Source organism: Notolabrus celidotus, chromosome 14, assembly GCF_009762535.1.
Source record: "Notolabrus celidotus isolate fNotCel1 chromosome 14, fNotCel1.pri, whole genome shotgun sequence".
In the NCBI taxonomy this organism is placed as follows: domain Eukaryota; kingdom Metazoa; phylum Chordata; class Actinopteri; order Labriformes; family Labridae; genus Notolabrus; species Notolabrus celidotus.
The window spans coordinates 13,134,674-13,153,853 of NC_048285.1; the positions used below are offsets into that span (position 1 = coordinate 13,134,674).

Below are 19,180 nucleotides of genomic sequence, written 5' to 3' on the forward strand. Positions count from 1 at the left end.
AGGGCAGAGATCTACTAACTTCTTATTTTATATTGAGAAAACAATGGTTTATCTTTGATAAAAAAAAAAATGTTAATTCCGTTAAAGCGGCTGTTGGGAGGAATGGTGTCAAAACCTTTACTTTTTTCTGCTGGGTTTAGAGAAAAGGTCTTAATACCTATCGGTACTCATCGGTAAGTGGAGTAATTTGAGACTATTGTGAAATCTCTGCGTTTTCCATTGCCTTTGTATCAAGCAATGTTATAATTCCCCTTGTTCCCGTTATGACGGACCAATCCTAGGTAATGTCCAATCCTCTGTTCTGATTGGTTAAGCGTTGACCTCTACTACATCCTCCGATTGGTTATGAGTCTGGCACTATCATGAATGTGTTGGCCGATCTGTGTTGGGGGGCTAAGAGTAAATCTGGTTGGAAGGGATAGTGTTGACATTCCAAGTCCCTCTCGCTGAACAGATAGATGTTTACTCTGTGACTACCAACGGTAGCTTTAATTACTTGAGATTTCAGGATATTTTTCCTATAGGGATAACAAAGGTGACTTTGCCATTACAATGGTATAATTGATCTAAGTGATGCATATACCTGCAATGAAAAAAATAAAGGTGTTGTTGAATAGTTTCATAAACAGATAATATAATGCTGAAGTGGGATACATTAACACTCCATACCATACTTGTTTGGAGTGCCAGTTCTACCTTTGCTGTGTTACAGTCTTTTTCACTGAACTAGAATAAGTTTATCATATGATAGTACTGAGTAGATTCCAGTAGACAGCAGGAAAAAGCATGATGAGGCATGTTTCACCCTTGTCAAAGATGAAAGCATCTCTGACACCCTCTGGCTGAGCAAGATGACAGAGTAAGACCGACACACTCAACTTTCATAACAGTGGACTTTTTTATTTCCAGTGTCCTCATTACACATTAAAACACTGCTTTTCAAAGATATGTGCTCACTATAAAACAACAATGTTTTTCCACTGCTTCTACAAATACAGGGATACTCAGTCACTCACATTGAACAAGATCAGCTCTTACACTTATTTTCAGTAAGAGTAAAACATGTGCTTAGACTGCATGACAACGTACTGTTGGGTTTTTTGCAAAAGTGTCTTTTCTCACGGTTACAGATTCCCATTGGAGCATACAAATGTGCAATTATTGTAAAAGCAATTACAGAAATCATGAGGAATACGATTTAGTTAGTGCCCCATGTACTCTTAGATTTAGAAATGGAGTGTGTAAAGTACACAGTTGAAAAGTCTGTCAAATCATTGTGTGATTCTTTTTCTGTCTATGTGCATACCACAGAGTATAGTATGAAAACCAAATAACAAAAACATACTGTATCCCGCTGGCACTCTGAGATGTGGAGGCAGACAGCAGTCGGATGGGGAGGGATGATGACTGGGAGGCGCCTGCCCTCTCATTAACCCCCCGTTTCCTCCACACCTCTTTGTTTACACCTTCAAGCCGGTCAAGTCCAGGAAAAAGTGTGTCAGCTTCACAGACCCCACTCTGTTCTTGTGGCAACAACAAGATGTTGGTTCACCTGCTCAGCTGTATTCTATGTTTCTCAGTTTCTCATGCGTCCGACACCGTGGCTCCGGTGCCGCAGTCTCTCGGCTTCAGTTCCTCTGTTCGCTCGGTATGTAAACCCATTCCGAGCACCCTGTCTTTGTGCCACGGGATCGGCTATAGGCAAATGCGGATCCCCAACTTGCTCGGTCATGATACTCTGAAGGAGGCCCAGCAGCAGTCGGCAAGCTGGCTGCCTCTTATTTCCAAACTGTGCCACCGGGACACCAAGAAGTTTCTGTGCTCGCTCTTCGCTCCAGTGTGTCTCCCTGAGCTCAGCGGACCGGTCAGCCCATGCAGGGGTCTGTGCGAGTTGGTGCGGGACGGCTGCGTGCCCGTGATGAGCGCCTTCGGGTTCCCCTGGCCAGAGATGTTCAACTGCAGCCGCTTCCCGCGGGGGACCGAGCTCTGTATCGCGGCGACCGGGGAGCAGGAGGGGCGGACAGCCGAGGAGGTCAGGGACGAGGAGGCATTGAAAGGTCAGTGAACTGATGAGTCAATTTTTCACTCCTGACTGGCTTTTAAAGTTTATGTTCAAAATATCCTGTTTTTACAGCAGTAGGCAAAATAGTCACGATGTGCAACTAACTCAGACTCAGTTACACTTCACCATCAGCCTATTACTAATATATTGCACAGCATATTATTTGTAACCCGAGATTAGCTAGTTTATTTCTTTACATTTTAGTAACAGGGTTTATATCTGTAAGTCAAGAGATGTGTTACATTGTATTATTTTGAAAGTGTCTCCACTCAGTTGACTATACTTAACCATAGTACATATCTAACCATAACTTGGAAATATAAATGTGATATTTTTTTAATAACATTTCCTGGTTTAACTAAATACAAATAATTAGTGTATGGTCTATGATAATCGTGCAGTTTTTACATTGCTTTAACATGAAGCATTCAAAATCTCTCCAAAATGTTAGCCTGTTTTTTTTTTGTTTGTAAAGCTCTAAGAATTGAATTTTCCGACTGGATTTGTGTGAAGTCTCACTTTATCCAACTTTATCTTAACCTAAAGTTGTTTGGCATGCATTATTGAGTTTGCAGACACTCCTTTGCATAAGCATAATCCCCTTCCTGTTCCCTCCCCCAGGTAGTGTTATCTGTGATGCCTGCAGTCTGGCTGCTGAAGGAGAGACTGACATCCAGGAAAACTTCTGCCACAGTCCATACGGTGAGTACACACTAATGTAGTCAATCTTTTGGCATTATGGAGCAGAACATACAAAAAAACCTCTGTAATTAATTATGTTAAAAAAACTTGATTCCTATCAAACCAAAGGAGAAGATAGTAGAGATAGAGAGGTTGCTTTCCAATGTGTCTAAAATGTCACCTACTAAAGAGCATTCCTCTGTTTGCTGCAGCATTTAAGATGCGTCTGGGCAGTGTGTCGACAGTGGGAGGAGACCGTCAGCTGGTGCCAATGGCCCGCAGCCGCATCCTAAGGTGGGCAGGGGGAGGTGCAGAGAGGGCAGAAGGAATCGGAGGTGCAATGGCCCACAGTGCTTTGTGGCTCCAAGAAGGAGGCACATGTATTTGTCCTGGTTTAGACTCTGCAGAGAAAACCCCAGACAGAGGGTTGGAGGAGGACCAGATTGATAAGAAGCAAGGTAAAGAAAGTGGAAAGGACGGGAAAAGAGCCCCGGCTGGATGGTTCCTGGCCCTGGCGCAGGCTGAAGAGGGACGACTGGTGCTGACTCGAGTGGTGAGGTGGAGCAGAGGGGACAAAGAGCTGAAGAAGTTCATCAGAGTTCTGCTCAAACAGGCCTGTCCTGAGCTGTAGACAGGGACTTATTAATCCACCACAAGCCTGCCCAAAGGATGTGTGCAGCTAATAAAAACTCACATAATCAGCAGAGGATCCAACCATCCAACCAGGGATTGTTTTCTAAATAAAACTCAGAAAGTCAAATGAATACAAATTTGGAAAGATACATGGTGAATTAAATGTTGCTGAAAGCTCTGTTCATATATCTGTGAATTTGGATAATGACCACTTTCTTGATGAGCTTTAATCATCCTGCAACTCAAACATAGGAAGTTGGCACGGCTGTATTTAGAAAGTTACAGCTGCACATGGTATGCATATGTTGTTATTAGCCCTTCGGCTTGTGTGTGTGTGTGTAGTTCAGATTAAGTAGTGTTTGCAGGGGCTGGGAGTGATATCATGTTTTCCATTGATACATAAGGCCCAAGATGCAGAGTATTTGTGATTATTTCTGATATTTAAGAACATTTTTGTTTACCCTCTATTTTATCACTATAGTATACTTCACCATGGATATAAAAAACATGGCCAGCACATTTTGTATCTGAATTTTGGAAATGTGATGTAACAATAAATCATGTAGATCTGTTTCTTTATATTTTCAGCATTTTCATTCATTCATTCATATTCAGTTTATTTGCTCACTGAACATATATGATACACATCTTCTGAAAATACTGAATTTTCACGCTGTCAATGAACAAACAGGAGCAGTGAGAAGAAAAACATTTTGACATTTCTTTTTAACTTAAGACTTTCTGGAGGTTTTTGAATGTTTGATTTCTTCATTTGAATACGATTTGATCATAAAAAACCTTTATATATTGTATTGAAGTAAACTTTTTAGTATTCCACCAATTGACTTATTTTTGGGATATTTCTGTATGTTTCCATCATGACACTGCAAAAGAAGAAATTAGATACCTCACAACCACAAACAGAGACACACCTGTTCTCGTTAACTTGATATATCAAATGTCTGTTTCACTCCGCTTCGCTTTGTCTCACTGCCTCTCCGTTTATCATCAGTACTGAACTTCTTCTAAATGTCTGAACAAAAGCTGCCTAATCATTAATGACAACTATTCAACAACCACAGTGTTGGTCACAATATAGTTTATGTCTGTTAATTGTAAATTAATACAGGACGTTCACCGTCATGCACGTGATGAATGAATTATTCAAAGGCCCAGGTCTCGTAGCTTCTCCTACACACATATAAGGCCACTCTACCTCAGCTGAACTGCCACTTTCATCTTAGTTCGCCAAACCAGGTGAGTACGTTTGTTTGGAAAGTGCTATTGGAGAAACTTTAATTCAGTTCAAATATGTTATCAGGTGTTCAGTGTACAGTCTGGAGTAACACGAGTTAGAGGAAATCTCACAGCACTTGCCGTATGCTCCAGTTTAGATCTCAGTCGACATTATTCAAAACTTGAAGAGCTGATCTGTAAATGTGCATTTATGATACTAGATAATCACTGTTCATTTTACAGAAACACCACTATTGTGTTGGTTCTCATACTTTGTCACACATGTTCTCATACATGGTCTTATAATAACAATCTTTACTGTTACAAGGTCTTTTCTTTTTTTTTTCTTTGCATTAATTAGAGTACTAGTGAGCGATTTTTCTGTATGTATGGCTTTGGTCATAAATAAAGGTTATATGCAGGGGACTAAGTACTGAGGAAATTGTCTCCCCTGTACTCTCCTAGAAAACAAACATCCACATCCCTAGGTGTTTATCTGCTGCTGCTTAGAGAATAACAAAAAAAGAGGTAACTTTATGACTGATACCTATGATTTTTTATTCACCGCTGGAATCAAATATAGTTGTCCAGTGTCTTTGCAATCCATGAATGTATGCAGCAGTGAAGTGCAGGTACTATGTATAAGTTCACGTGAAGGGGTTTGTGAAGATAAGGCCACTCACAGAACAACTGACTATAGGTGAGCTGTGAGCTGTAATCTCTCATGGTGTGTGTGTTTGTGTGTGTGTGTGTGTGTGTGTGTGTGTGTGTGTGTGTGTGTGTGTGTGTGTGTGTGTGTGTGTGTGTGTGTGTGTGTGTGTGTGTGTGTGTGTGTGTGTGTGTGTGTGTGTGTGTGTGTGTGTGTGTGTGTGTGTTTCCTTACATGGGCTAGGATGGCGTCTCCTGCTATCGCTCTGGCCTTTCTTCCCCTCCTGCTGACACTGCTCATCAGGTACCGGTACTACTTTGTGCTGTTCTACCGGGCGGTCCTGGTAAGGATATGGAAAGACTGTGTTACAGGTCTGAGCAGAGAGGAGCGAGTCTTCCAGTATGTCCTCACTCATGCCATCCCCGGAGACCCAGACAGCATCCTGGATGCATTCGATGCCTGGTGCAGTAAGGTGGAATACATCAGCAACATTGGGCCTAAAAAGGGTGAGAGGAGGATAACCTTGAAAGACAATTTCTCTCTTTAGAGGCATGGTTTTACACGTTTTCTTCTTGTGTGTGTTTGTGTGTAGGAAAGATCCTGGATCGGCTTCTGATGGAGCAGAGCCCTCTGACAGTGCTTGAGCTAGGTGCCCACTGTGGGTACAGCACTGTACGGATCGCCAGGGCTCTGCCCCTAGGTGCCAGGCTCTACAGTATTGAGATGGATCAGAGGAATGCTGCCATTGCGGAGAAGGTCATCCGCCTGGCAGGTTTCGATGATGACATGGTGAGAAAGCATGAAAGGTTACTTATATACTACATTTTAGTATATAAACAGTTTGGGTTTTGATAGAAGCCCCCTGGATGTCCAGAGTTTTAGTAAGGGATAGCACAAAAGGGGCAATGCATCACACATATTTGCCATTTTGTCTCCACTAAAATATCCAATTGAACCTCTAACAATAAGGTATCATATTGCTGTAATATTCAAAACATAGCAAATCAGACAGCATATACTAATTTCATGTTTAATTCTTTATGGAGGCATAAAAATCTTCAATATATAAAATCTAGCTCTTAAAGTCACATTTCAAAGTACCAACAGTGAACAATGTGATACCATGAAAAAGATGCAAGCCGCCTGATGCAACTTAGCCAAGGAAGAATATTTAATTTTGAGTTCCACCTCTGAATATCAGTCATAGTTTGGGATTATGAGGTGGTGCATTGGGGGCCATGCCTCCCCAGTCCACCCATTAGACTCACCCCTGAAAAGCTCTATGACCCATGAACAAGCCTCAACTTTTATTTGTTCATACATAAATCTGCAACATTATTATTTATTGTATGTTTAAGTCTAACACTCTTGTTACATACTACATGCTCTGTTTTTCAGGTGGAGCTCATCATGAATCCATCCGACGAGGTCATCCCACGTCTGCGGTCTGATTACGGGTTGGAAAAGCTGGACTTTGTCTTCATGGACCACTGGAAGAAATGCTACGCCCCAGATTTGCAGGTGACTGGAATACATATTCATAAAGGATTAATACAATTTGAAACAAATCCATTAAGCACAGAGCTGCAGAGTTTCATGTTAACTCTGAGGCTAGTGTCGCCTGTTTCCTGATCCCTCCTTGTGTGTGAAACAGATGCTGGAAGGATCTGGCCTCCTGGGAAAAGGGACCATGATTGTGGCGGACAATGTGCTGTTTCCTGGGGCTCCAAAGTTCTTGAGACACATTCGTAAGAGTGGCCTGTATGAGTGGAAGGTTCACCGGGCCACACTGGAGTACAGCACAGGCATCAGGGATGGGATGGCTGAGCTGGTGTATCAGGGCATTAAGTAGATGATGCAGACTGGGATCTGCAAGTCTTACACAGTTTAAGGTTTAAGAAGTAGCAAGGAAAGGGAGGAATTGATATTAGTCAAACTATTTGCAAAGAAAATTATGATGATAGTTCCCTGAATGAACTGATAGCTGAAATGAATCATAGCTCAACTCAAGAAACTGTTTGATCATCTTTTAGGATCTTGTACTGCCAGCGCCCTCTGCTGTACAAATAGAGAAAGGAGAGGAGAGAGGACATAAACAGTTGAACAACCCTAAATTAAACTTTGCTGGCCTCTATATAAAAATATCTATCTTCTAGCATTGCTGGGGATCTTTTTTCCTTCTAATAATCCCTGACATGATCTTATTTAATTGGAGAAATAGTATCAGAAGGGGTTCTTAAATCGTTTTAAAGCATCACGACATGTGTAAAAAGTTGAAGATAAAAGTGAACTTATTAAATTGAGCTGATTAAGCCAAATTATTTAATTTTTCTGATATTTAATAGGCGTTGTTAATGTTCAGCTTTTATATGAAACTGTTGTACATACTCTATTAAACATGACTCCAATGTGTTTGAGTTAAAAACATTAGCCATCCTAAACCCAACACACACGCTTTCCTACAATTTTGCATTTTCTTATAAATGACAAACTCAGGAGAAGAAAATAGTAACATAAGGTTTCATCAAAAGTATTTAATTGTTCAATTCAATATAAATTATTCAAGCTCTGGTTAGTAAACCGTTAACTTAAACATGAGAAGAGAAGATGGATATAGTGCTGTATTCACATTTCAATGTACATTGTTCAGTAGAAATGGCTGCTTTTACTTTCACTTACATTGTTAAAAAATATTAAAAATATTACTTGAACATAATAACATTTTGCAAAGTTTAAAAATGATGTTTGTAACAAAAGACTTGCAGGATTAAACACTGCTATGAGTCAAACTTTGATTAAATGGTGAAGTTTCTGTGAGTCTCCTTTATAGGTTACAAATTATTTAGCTGACTGAACGGTTGCCTGTGCTCTGTCAGCTGTTTGAAGACACTCTGAGAGGTGGCACATGACTCGAGATATGACATGGTTAAAATTTAAATGATTGATAAGTGGACTGAAGTCTGCTGATACTGGTTGTGTACAAGTGTTTGACTGGTTACATATCAGCGGGCTCTGGCTCTTGAGTATGTGTCCATCATAGAACCAGATGTTGTGCAAAGAAAAATAAAACAAACAACTGCATAGGTGCCAGAATGTTTATCTGTGTCACCACTACTTTCAACTGCACCACTTGGAACAGGGTGATTATGTTAAGGTACCAACACTCAGCTACGTCCAAAAATGTGCAGAGCCCTCAAGCTCACCTCCGTCTGAAGCATGTGTTTGTAACACACTTTGATTCTAGTTTCCTCTTGTCCTGTTCACACGAATAAAAAAATATATTCATATCCAAGACTGAAGGGACAGCATTTACGTGGGGAGCAGAACGTCTCCTACCAGCCAACTTCATGTCGACTGGTATTGTCTTTTGCCTTAAATCATCCATTGATCTTGGTCTTGGTCTGGCCCCTCCATGTCAACCTAACATAAAGAAACAGAGGCAGATTAGAGGCACCGATTTCTACTGCTAGGAAGCAAAAACAAGCAAAACATAAACAATACTTGAAGTGATATAAAGTCATGCCAGTGCCTCAAATAGGGAAAGAATTCAACAAGATTCAAGTCAATACTTTCAGTGCTGATTGATAATTTATACCTTTCCATATCATCTTAAGACAGTCAATTGACAAACACTGTAGAATATGTTACACTTGAAAGCTTGTCAGAAATGTACTGAAAAGCTGTTCTGACTTTAGTGGAGAGAAAATGTTTATTTTTCACCTCATTGATTTCCCCATCATCAGGTGATTCATTGTAGTCATTCATTTCATCCATGTCCTGCATGTCCTCCTCATCTTCTGAGTCTTCCTCACTGTCCTCTTCATCCTCATCATCCTCTTCTTCCTCTTCATCATACCCTGCCTGCACCACAATTAAGTCAGATGTCACATAAAGAGGAATATATCAAACCAGTGTTTCATGTTGCCATTAAAATAACGGCAGCATTTTATCTTCAAGTTACATACCGACACATCAAAAATTGGTTTCCCAATAGGCATCAGGTTGTTGTCTTTCTCAGCAATACTCTGCAGCTAAGGTAGAGAGAGAACCACACAGCACACATTTAAAGACGGCCATGCAGAGGTGCGAGAAGGCGGTGCGACAAAAGCAGAGGTGTTTGCTTACCCAAGTTTGGTGCTGCTGCTCCTGCTGGTGCAGCTCGGTCTCGTCCACACAGGGTCGGTCCAGGTTGAACCATAGTGATTCCGTGATCCGAGGGAACAGGGAGGGGAACAGCGTGGACATAACTGAGACACATGGACAACGTGTGAGCTTTGTGTGTTAGTTAGCCAGCACTGCAGCTGTGTATAGCTTCGACGCACACATAAAGCGTATAAGCCCCATCATTCAAAAGTAAATGAAACACGCTTGTTTTTGTCTACTATAAAACTCAAATCACATGTATGCATTCTAAAACTAGACAGAGCGGGTTGAACAGTAGTGTAGGTAGGCACAACACCTGTTTAGGTGTTACATGGAGTCTCCCTCTTTAAAACATAGAAACACTGAATTGTGCGTTAACTCGGTAAGTATAAGAAGTCAAATATAAACTGATCAAACAAAATGGAACACAATATTTTAACTGTGACTGAGAGTGAAATGAAAGCTTACCGTAGGGCTTAAACTTGCCAAGTCTCCGCTCAAGCTTTCAAAATAATTCAAAACACAGCTAACCGGAAGTCATTGGTGTTCAACTTTTCTTTTTCCGATGCCATGTGGCCATTTGTCATTTGATAAAGGTTCCGCTTTGTTAAATACTGTATGCTTGATCGTTTGAGCTAAGGACTTGTAGCAACAACAAAAAAAAGAATTTGGCGTGTGTGTTAAGATATGACATGATGTACTATTTTTTCGGTGGGACCATGCCACCGAATAGGTGCTTTTCAATCCCCTGGACTTCTGTTTTAATAAAATGCGTGGAAATTAACTGCTAGAACAATTCATTGCTATGCACAGTGTCTCGCACAGTGTCTCGCACAGTAATATGATTCTGAATTTATTATACCGGTGTTAAAAAGCAACCAAAACTATCTGAAACTTTAGCAACCATTTCAAAAAGCAACCATTTCTCCTGTTCCCACTTTCTGACACTACATATTCCCATAGACTATAGCCAATGGTTTTATCATGAAATATAATTTTTCAAATATTTCTGAATTTGTCTTTTTTTCTGCATTGAAGTCTGCAACCCAATACATCACGTCATGAGTTTGAATACATTTTTTAAAATCAGAATAGTGCCCCTTCTGAAACATTTGGAACATTTCTCGTTTCAATTTTTGAAAAGGAAGTTTCATCATCTGGTTCTTTTGAAAGCCGTGGGAAGGTATCGAGTGATTTCTTTCTTTTTGTCTTCTGCACATTTGACAATATTGTGAGTTATAGAGAGAAAGTCTATCTCATTATTCTGTCCAGTTACCGAAACTATTTCTAAGATCTTATTGTGTCAATTTTAGAAATATTTCGTTTTGATAAAACAATAGAATATATGCTCATATGCTCATTGTCCACGTGCTATTAGAATAAACGTCATGTGACGTCTATTTCAAGTTTTTGCCAATTCTATGATTAAAGTATATCCTGTTACTTACAGTCCTGTTGCTCATGCAGGCCTAAACCACAGGATTGAGTAACAGTAAAAGGAGTAGCATGTATTGCATTTCTAGCCAAAACTATTGGACATACTTGTTTTTTATTTTTTATTATTTTGTGTTTCAAACAAAATCACAACTATTTTTAATTATTTAAAAGAAAAATGATTTACATTTATAAAATGTAAAATGTGCGCTAACATTGAACATTAATCTAAATATTAATTATTCGAATATGTAAACAACAATTTCTGTAAAATAAACCCTTGTTGGTTTGATTGTAATCATGCTTTAACAACAGAACAAGCAACAGTTTCTTCAAACAATAAAACAGCCATTAAAAGGGCTGGAAACTTTACATCTCCTTGTATGCTCTGAATCAGCACTGTGTCTTCTGATATATACACTCAAATGTACAGCTCTAACAATTCAAACTCACGTCAGCATGCTTGTTACCTTCAAGTTTCGGCTGAATCAGATGACCAACAACACAGGTGCAGCAGAAACTTATCTTAACTGCCAGCTTTTACCCCTCTTATTGCCTTGTAGGTCACATTGCCATTTTAAAACAAGTGTCATAATGTGACAAAAAGCTGTCTGGACCTTGAGATAAGACAAACCTTGTTCTGAGTTTGACGTTATAAAACAGATTGTCACATACCCACCTGCTCGGTCTAGTATTTTCTAACTACCATAAACACACATGCACTTGCACATGTGAAGAAGACTTTGGACTGTGGAAAGATATTAATTGAGATTGAAGTTCAAGCCAGGTTCTCATAGCTTGCATGCATCGGGGGAACCTTGCTATCTCTCCACTTCACAAACAGGCTCACACACACAAACACATTGGGAGCAGATGTGTGGTTTATAAATTCGAGAGAAGTGTGTAAGAGGTGACGGGATTCTGATTTGTAGGATTATCTCTTTTGGAAGAAATCACAGAATCTAACAAGGTATGGAATTTTTTTCACAATTGCTTTTAGAAGTCTTCTAGTCTTTTTAAAGTGAGCCACGTACTGTAGAGTAGTAGTAGAGACAGTAAATCACATGTGAAGCTCATATTAGGAGGTTTGACTTTTTTGACAGATTTACTTGGTGCTTGCTTTAGGTTGTTTTTTTTAGGTTACATTGGAATGCAGTGCTGAAATATAATTTATTTGTTAATGTGTTTTCGCAGTGATCGTAAAATGTTCCTTATCTTTATCATTTATCGCACATGAATAAAAAGAGAAATGAGGAACTTGCAGAAAGCAAAGTGGAAACAATCAAAACCACAGAACCATTCAATTTAAATCTTTGAGAGTTTTCATATATGTATTTTTATTTTTTATGAGTTTACAATGTCTTGATTTTTTTTCTTGTGACGAGTCAGAGGAATTATAAAATGAAGGAAATAATTACCAAAGCAAATAAAATTATACGATTCAGTGCAAAACAATAAGATGTATGATATGATATGATATGATATGATATGATATGATATGATATGATATGATATGATAAAGAATTAAACAATATGGTACAATATGTTAACATATGGTACAGTAAGGTTTGATAAGACAAATTAAGAGAATACTTAACATACAATACAATAACCTATAATTTAATACGATATGAGTCTATTCTTTTGGATATGAGTGGATAAGATATTAATCCATGCAATGCTTTACAGTACAAAACAATACTAAAGGACACATTATAGTATGACAATAAAACTTCAGTTTGATTTGACATGATAAGATTAGATTGGATATGATTGGATAGAAAAACCACATCATACAATACTATTTAGTACTATACAATAAGATACGATATGGAAAGTAACAATATGATACGATACAATACCAAATGTTACGGTACGATAAGATACTGTACTGTCCCGTACTGTACAGTACCACACCGTACCATATGCCACGACACGTCATGATACATTATGGTACAATACAATACCATGCATCATGATATGACAGAACACTACACCAAAGGAAAAAAAGTTATATGGCACGCTACTGTACTTTTCGATACACTTTATTTGAGTGCTGCATGCACTTATTCCTAAAAAGATATACCACATTTTCATTCCTATGAGTAGTCAGAACATTCATTTTGAGTCTCATTTACCACACTTTTACTAAAAAAAGTCAGTTGCTTTAAAAGTTTTAAAAGTGGACAATATAGCCTTTTGTGTGTTTCAATCTGTCAACCCATTAGATTTTTGTCTGTTATTTTAGTTACCTTACAATAACACCCAACTGTTGTATAATGCAGAGCCATGTGGGTTGTCCCTGCCTTGCTGCTAGCCCTGTCAAGTGGCGCTCTGTCTCTGGATAAACTCGACATGTGTATGGATGCCAAACATCACAAAGTATCCCCTGGACCTGAGGGAAAATTGTACAATCAGGTATTTAATACTGAAGTCTGAAACCATGATTTGTATATTTTTCAAATCAATGTAAGTTATTGTCTCATCCACAGTTCTTGATCATATTAGCAACGCTGATCCAGAGGCTGGTAACAGCATACAAATTACTTCTTTCCCTCTTCCTTCCATTAGTGTGCTCCATGGAAAGACAATGCGTGTTGCACAGCTAACACCACCGAAGAAGCCCACGAAGATAACTCCTACTTGTACAACTTTAACTGGGATCACTGTGGTGCCATGAGCAACAAGTGCAAGAAACATTTCATTCAGGATACCTGCTTTTATGAGTGCTCACCACACTTAGGGCCCTGGATTCAAAAGGTACTCAACATTTGTACAATCTGCCTTTCGTGTATGTGTATGCCTTTAACACTAGATGGCAGCATCAGGAGTTGAAAGAGCTAGTAAAATATACTCATAAATGTGTATTTTCAGGTATAAAAAGATAAGGAGGTCATTACGTTTTTATTAAGATGAACTTTGTAACACTCACATGATGGATCTGAGAATGAAACCTAAAGCACAAATCTCAGTATCTATGGATCATGGAAAGAAGTTGACTGGGTGTTAATGTCTGGGTGTGTTTGTGTGTTTGAAGGTGGATCAGTCCTGGCGTAAGGAGCGTATCTTGGATGTGCCTCTGTGTAAAGAGGACTGCCATGAATGGTGGGAGGACTGCAAGGATGACCTCACCTGCAAGACTGACTGGCATAAGGGATGGGACTGGAGCTCAGGTATGCATAAAAAATAAACAGGTACACACACTGTCACACATCACCTGTCCCTGAAAACTCATACAAGGGGATAAATAAAGACATGCTGACATTTCATAGGTAATGTGAAAAAAATATTCACATTCTTTCCACAAGTGTACAGTTTCCTTACACACAAAAACAATCTGGTCAATGTACACTTAATCATAACCCAGCACACAGTTCATACATTTAACTCAAATTCCAACATACTTAACAAACAGCTGCAGCTATGAAGTAGGTGTAATTAAATGTTTCTCTCCCTCCCTTTTTCCTTTTTAGGTATTAACAAATGCCCCTCAAACAGCAAATGCAGACCATGGACCAGTGTTTTCCCCACACCTAAAGATATGTGTGAAAAAATCTGGTCCCAGTCCTACCTTTACACCACTGACTCTAAAACTTCAGGCCGCTGCATGCAGCTCTGGTTCAATGGAACAAACCCCAACAAGAAGGTGGCAAAGTACTACCTTAACAATGCACAGCACCACCAAAGCTTTGCCCTGATCCCACTGCTGTTCATGGCTGTCACAGTTTTCTCTGTGGTTCTGTAGTAGAAGTATATCTTGAAACCATCCTTTATTATTGTGAAGGGACCAATAAAACTTGTTTTAAATGCTGTTCTGTCTCTTGTTCCCTCTTTTGTGTTATTTCGGTAAATATGAATGCAAGTTCTGCAAACATTTTCACAATATATTTAAGTTTTACTGTTTTTGGTATGACTATATGACTTTCTTCATCTGGAAAAACAACCGAAAAATATAAAAGAGAACTCACACAAAAACAAGATTACGGTTTAAGCATTAAGATGTAATATAAGCAGCAGTTTTTCAAATTGGAAATTGTCACAGATTTAAACTTCTTTGTGGAGAAAACCAAAATAAACTTGTGCGCATTGACAAGGCTTGAAGGCACATGCAGCATACTGTATTACTGTACACAGTTCTGGCATGACATTTTGTTAACTGCAAACTACGGATCAGTTTAATAACCCCTTCACAACCTCAACAGCCGGTGAAACTGACCCAGGATCTGCATGGAGGGAGATTTCTTTGCACTGGTCCTCACTGATCACATCATCACATGACCACTCTGAGCTAGCTAGCGGTTAGTGGGCCCCACTGCTTGGTAATTATGGAGTTCCAGTCCCGTGAGTGATGTGTGTGTTTATGTGTTTGTGTGTGTGTGTGTGTGTGTGTGTGTGTGTGTGTGGAACAGAGAGGGTGGAAAAGACAGAGAAAGTAAGGGTGTGTTAATGTCTCTCTTCACATGTTCTCTATGTTTAAGTGTCTTTTTGTGTCACATAAACCCATTATGTGTGGGTGTGTATGTGGTGGTGCCACGTCTGAATGTATTCCTTCTGCTGGTGTGATGTGACAAGGAAGGACTTTGGCTGGTGAGAGATAAAGCTGACAAATGCATTTACCAACTCTTATGAACTCTGTGACAGTTATTTAATAATATAAGGAATTAGTATCTAATTTGAAAATGTTGCTGTACCTTCTGACAGAGATCACGTGTCAAAATGCTGCTGTACTTCTGAAAATGATAGTAACATCCTTCCTGATGACACCCCTGCATGATTCAGTATCGCAAATTCAGCTTGGAACCCTAGTGCAGTCTTTCCTGTCCAATTTCTCTGCCTGAACTGAACACTAAATGATTATAACAATATTGTTGAGCAAGAGCTGCATGTAATTTCACTGAGCACAAAAACACTTTGCATTTCTAGCATCAAGTATGTCTAAATCAAGATACTTATGCATCTTCTATGTGAGATGCATGCTACCAAGCTGAAAAAGGGAGAAAGGTTCCTGATCAAAACAAGTGGCGCTAATAAAAGTTGAGCTTGAAAATCTAACACTTATAATTCATACAGAGCGGCCTCAGTACAATGGCTCAAAGCACGTCTGTCTCCAAAATGGAGACTGGATTGATGAAGAGGATAAATAGCCGCAGCCACATTGCCTGTTATCTGGCCTCAGCCTCAGGCCCAACTTTGCAGAAATGCAGAAATAGTCAAGCTGTCCATTCAGTGTTCATTCATCCAACAATTTAGCTTTTGAGTTAGAAGTTTCGTAGCTATTCAGCATCACTGTGCCCTCAACATGACTATAGACTCTTGTCTCTGTTTTTGCAGTAAACTGTGGTAAGATGCAGAAAAAAAACGTGCAGATTTAGTTATTTTTAAGCTGAATTTCTGGCAAAGCAGTTAAACCATGATCCAACATGTGGCAGCTCACTTTTACAATCTCTTCATGCAGACATATTGTCAAGCCACATACTTTTACAGACTTTTTTTTACAAACTACTCACTCATACACAGACACACATGAGTGCACTGTGTGATGCCATAGCTAGAAATAGCACGGGGATGGCTGCTGTCCCTCTGGCTATTAATACTCAGCGTTTCTGAGGTCATTGGAAGCATAAACTACCCAGCCCAACTCTCACCCTCTCTCTCTCTCTCTCTCTCTCTCTCTCTCTCTCTCTCTCTCTCTCTCTCTCTCTCTCTCTCTCTCTCTCTCTCTCTCTCTCTCTCTCTCTCTCTCTCTTACTCTACCTCCCTCCCTTTGTATTAATGTGAGCATCTAAACCACATTTTGGAGTCAGACTTTTTGAGGATACTTAAAAATAAAATGCTTCAGTCAGATGTGTGCTTTTCTCTAGACTTCAGATTTGCTGTTTCTAGTGTTTTGCCAGCCTGGCCCCTCTAAGTAGACAGGTACACCTTGTGCCTGCATACTTGTGTGTAGTGTGTGGTAAAGAAAAGGATTACAAAACTGGACTGGTACTTGTGTTGAAAGATTTCTACTTGGCTGCAGGTCAAAATGGAGAAGAAAGCCCGCTGACATCAGAGCTAGGGCTTTGACCATGCAAACTTTCTAGACAATCTACAGTTTCTTGAAAACATTTTGAGCCTAATTAAAGGTATAATGTCACAGATATTTCAGCCCACAACATGTGCACAAACAGGATATGTTGATGCTCTGAAGAGGGGAGCAGAATTAATTCCCTCAACTCAAACTTATAGACTTGGATCATTTAAACAAGTAAAACAAATAGCAAATAGCCAACAATTCTTGGGACCCAAATTGTTCATTTGATATATAAATGATATATGTTGTATGTGAAGTGTCTGATTTTCATTAGTTGTCTTTCGGACAATAGAAATATTTTATGTTCCAGGACAGACCTCAGCAGCATTTAGAGGAGGTAAGAAAGGAGGTGTACAAACTAAAAAGTAGGTTTGACATAAATAAGCTATCATTCAATTTGAACAAAACTAAAGTCATATTATTTGGAACAGAGAGACAAACACAGAAATGTACATGAAAATTGATAACATGAGAATTGAACAAGTATGAAAGCAAGTTTGTGGATGTCTTAATTGACCAAGCTCTGCTGGAAACCACACATAATGTATTTGTGAAAAGGTTAGGACAAACATTAACATTCAGTAAAACTAGGTATATCTTGAATTTTAAATAAGTACACACTCTACACTGTGCTTGTATTTTACCATATCAGTCCTAATGAGTTGAAGTTTGGTAGAATTCTCACAAAAGCAGCCTGCAAGAGATATGCACATTGCAAATAAGAGCTTTCAGGATAATGAATTATGCTGGAAATCAAATGTATACCATTTTGTATGTCATATGTTGAAATATATGGACTTAATAAAAATGAAGACTGCCCAAGCTATGTATATTGAATAAAATAATGTATTATCTGGTAACATTCAAAAGGTGTTTGCTGGCAGAAAGGGAGGTTATGATTTATTTGGGAAATTTAATTCATTTAAATTCTGTGCAAGTCTTAAACGCATGGCAAATTTTATAAGGAATATCTGTTATAGTAAACAACCGAATTGTCTGTACTTACAAATAAGGTATGTGAGAGACCGACACAGTCCCCGTACCCGGCAGGCTGTGCAGGGTCATTTAGTTAAGCCAAGACCCAGAACTGATGCAGTGAGCAGATCTGTTGGCTATTACAAAGTGGAATCATTTACCAGTAACTATAATTGAAGCACCCAGTAAAGCCAGTTTTAAAAGACTCACCTTAACAATAACCCTAATAGTAATGAATTTTAGTGTACACTGAGGATTAGTCTTAATTTGATGTGATGTTATGTTGGTAGTGGTATTTTCTGTTTTTCTATTTCATTTTGTGTTTGCAGCTTTTCCTGTTTTTCTATTTTATGTCTGTAGCATTTTCAGTTGTTGAATTTCCTGTTGTGCATTGTTTTTTTGTTCATGTATGTAGCTTTTGTTTGTTCTTGTGTATCATGTTTGTAGTATTTTCTGTTTTTTGTATTTCATGTATATTTTGTATGTTATGTTTGTTTTATGGGGGACCCCAGGAAGAGTAGCTGCTGCGTTAGTGGCAGTTAATGTGGATCTGAATAAAGGAATGAATAAAGGAATGTTATAGTTATATTTAAGCAGTGGTGGACAGTAACAAAGTAAATTTACTTGAGTACTGTACTTAAGTACATTTTTGGAGTATCTGTACTTTACTTGAGTATTATTTTTTGGGGGAACATATTACTTTTACTCCACTACATTTAGAAGACAATTGTTTTACTTTTTACTCCACTACATTTCTATCAGTGCTCTAGTTACTGACTTTGCTTTAAAGTCAGCTGATGAATTTTGTTCTCTTTTCGTGAAATCTGATCCCTCGGTTGAACGTGGAGCAAACACAGCAAATTTCACTCAGATCAGGCAGTTATTTAGAGGTGGTAGTTATGTCTATAATTCTCCACATGAGCACCCATGGCCATATCTTCAGCCCGTGTTAGATGTTTTTGAAATGAAGAATGATACGTATTGTTGGAAATGTTCTCCCTGTCTCCCACTCTGCCCAAACATACAAAAAATCACTATCCAACCTGAGAAAGCGTGTTGAGCTACTTTCATTCCAGATTTACATTTCAAACTAAGGTGTCTGTGCTTGGAGTAACATAGTTGCTTTTTTTATTCCATGGTATAGTTTTTAGAGATTTCAAGTCATGTTTTCTAGATAAACATAATGTAACCGAATGTACTTCTATATATTCTTGACTGCACTGATATATTGTGAAAATACAACATTTTGAGATTTTTTAAGAAGTACTTTGAATATTTTAAAAGCAAGTACTTCAGT

General features: G+C 38.8%; 4 protein-coding genes across 6 annotated transcripts; 3 read left to right on the top strand and 1 right to left on the bottom strand.

Annotated features, from left to right (window-relative positions):
• The first annotated feature begins 400 nt into the window (after positions 1-400).
• Positions 401-3,957, top strand: sfrp2l (secreted frizzled-related protein 2 like). The gene is made up of 3 exons (XM_034700469.1): positions 401-2,057; positions 2,684-2,764; positions 2,956-3,957. The coding sequence occupies exons 1-3, from the start codon at positions 1,391-1,393 to the stop codon at positions 3,372-3,374; spliced, it is 1,167 nt and encodes a 388-aa protein (XP_034556360.1). The 5' UTR covers positions 401-1,390; the 3' UTR covers positions 3,375-3,957.
• Positions 3,958-5,503: 1,546 nt separating this feature from the next.
• Positions 5,504-8,033, top strand: tomt (transmembrane O-methyltransferase). Its single transcript, XM_034701626.1, has 4 exons — positions 5,504-5,767; positions 5,854-6,050; positions 6,660-6,782; positions 6,916-8,033. Exons 1-4 carry the CDS (start codon positions 5,506-5,508, stop codon positions 7,111-7,113), a joined length of 780 nt encoding a protein of 259 aa, XP_034557517.1. The 5' UTR covers positions 5,504-5,505; the 3' UTR covers positions 7,114-8,033.
• Positions 7,776-10,001, bottom strand: anapc15 (anaphase promoting complex subunit 15). Its single transcript, XM_034701625.1, has 5 exons — positions 9,873-10,001; positions 9,387-9,508; positions 9,227-9,292; positions 8,982-9,122; positions 7,776-8,681 (listed from the first exon to the last, which is right to left on the bottom strand). Exons 2-5 carry the CDS (start codon positions 9,504-9,506, stop codon positions 8,634-8,636), a joined length of 375 nt encoding a protein of 124 aa, XP_034557516.1. The 5' UTR covers positions 9,507-9,508; positions 9,873-10,001; the 3' UTR covers positions 7,776-8,633.
• Positions 10,002-10,513: 512 nt separating this feature from the next.
• On the top strand, positions 10,514-14,650 carry folr (folate receptor). 3 transcript variants are annotated; one of them, XM_034701623.1, is made up of 5 exons: positions 10,514-10,587; positions 13,124-13,256; positions 13,410-13,598; positions 13,876-14,011; positions 14,312-14,650. In XM_034701623.1, the coding sequence occupies exons 2-5, from the start codon at positions 13,128-13,130 to the stop codon at positions 14,581-14,583; spliced, it is 726 nt and encodes a 241-aa protein (XP_034557514.1). In that variant the 5' UTR covers positions 10,514-10,587; positions 13,124-13,127; the 3' UTR covers positions 14,584-14,650. The 3 variants fall into 3 exon arrangements, with proteins under 3 accessions (XP_034557514.1, XP_034557513.1, XP_034557515.1); XM_034701622.1 differs by having other exon boundaries at positions 10,539-10,635; XM_034701624.1 differs by lacking the exon at positions 10,514-10,587 and adding an exon at positions 11,522-11,808.
• Positions 14,651-19,180: the final 4,530 nt, after the last annotated feature.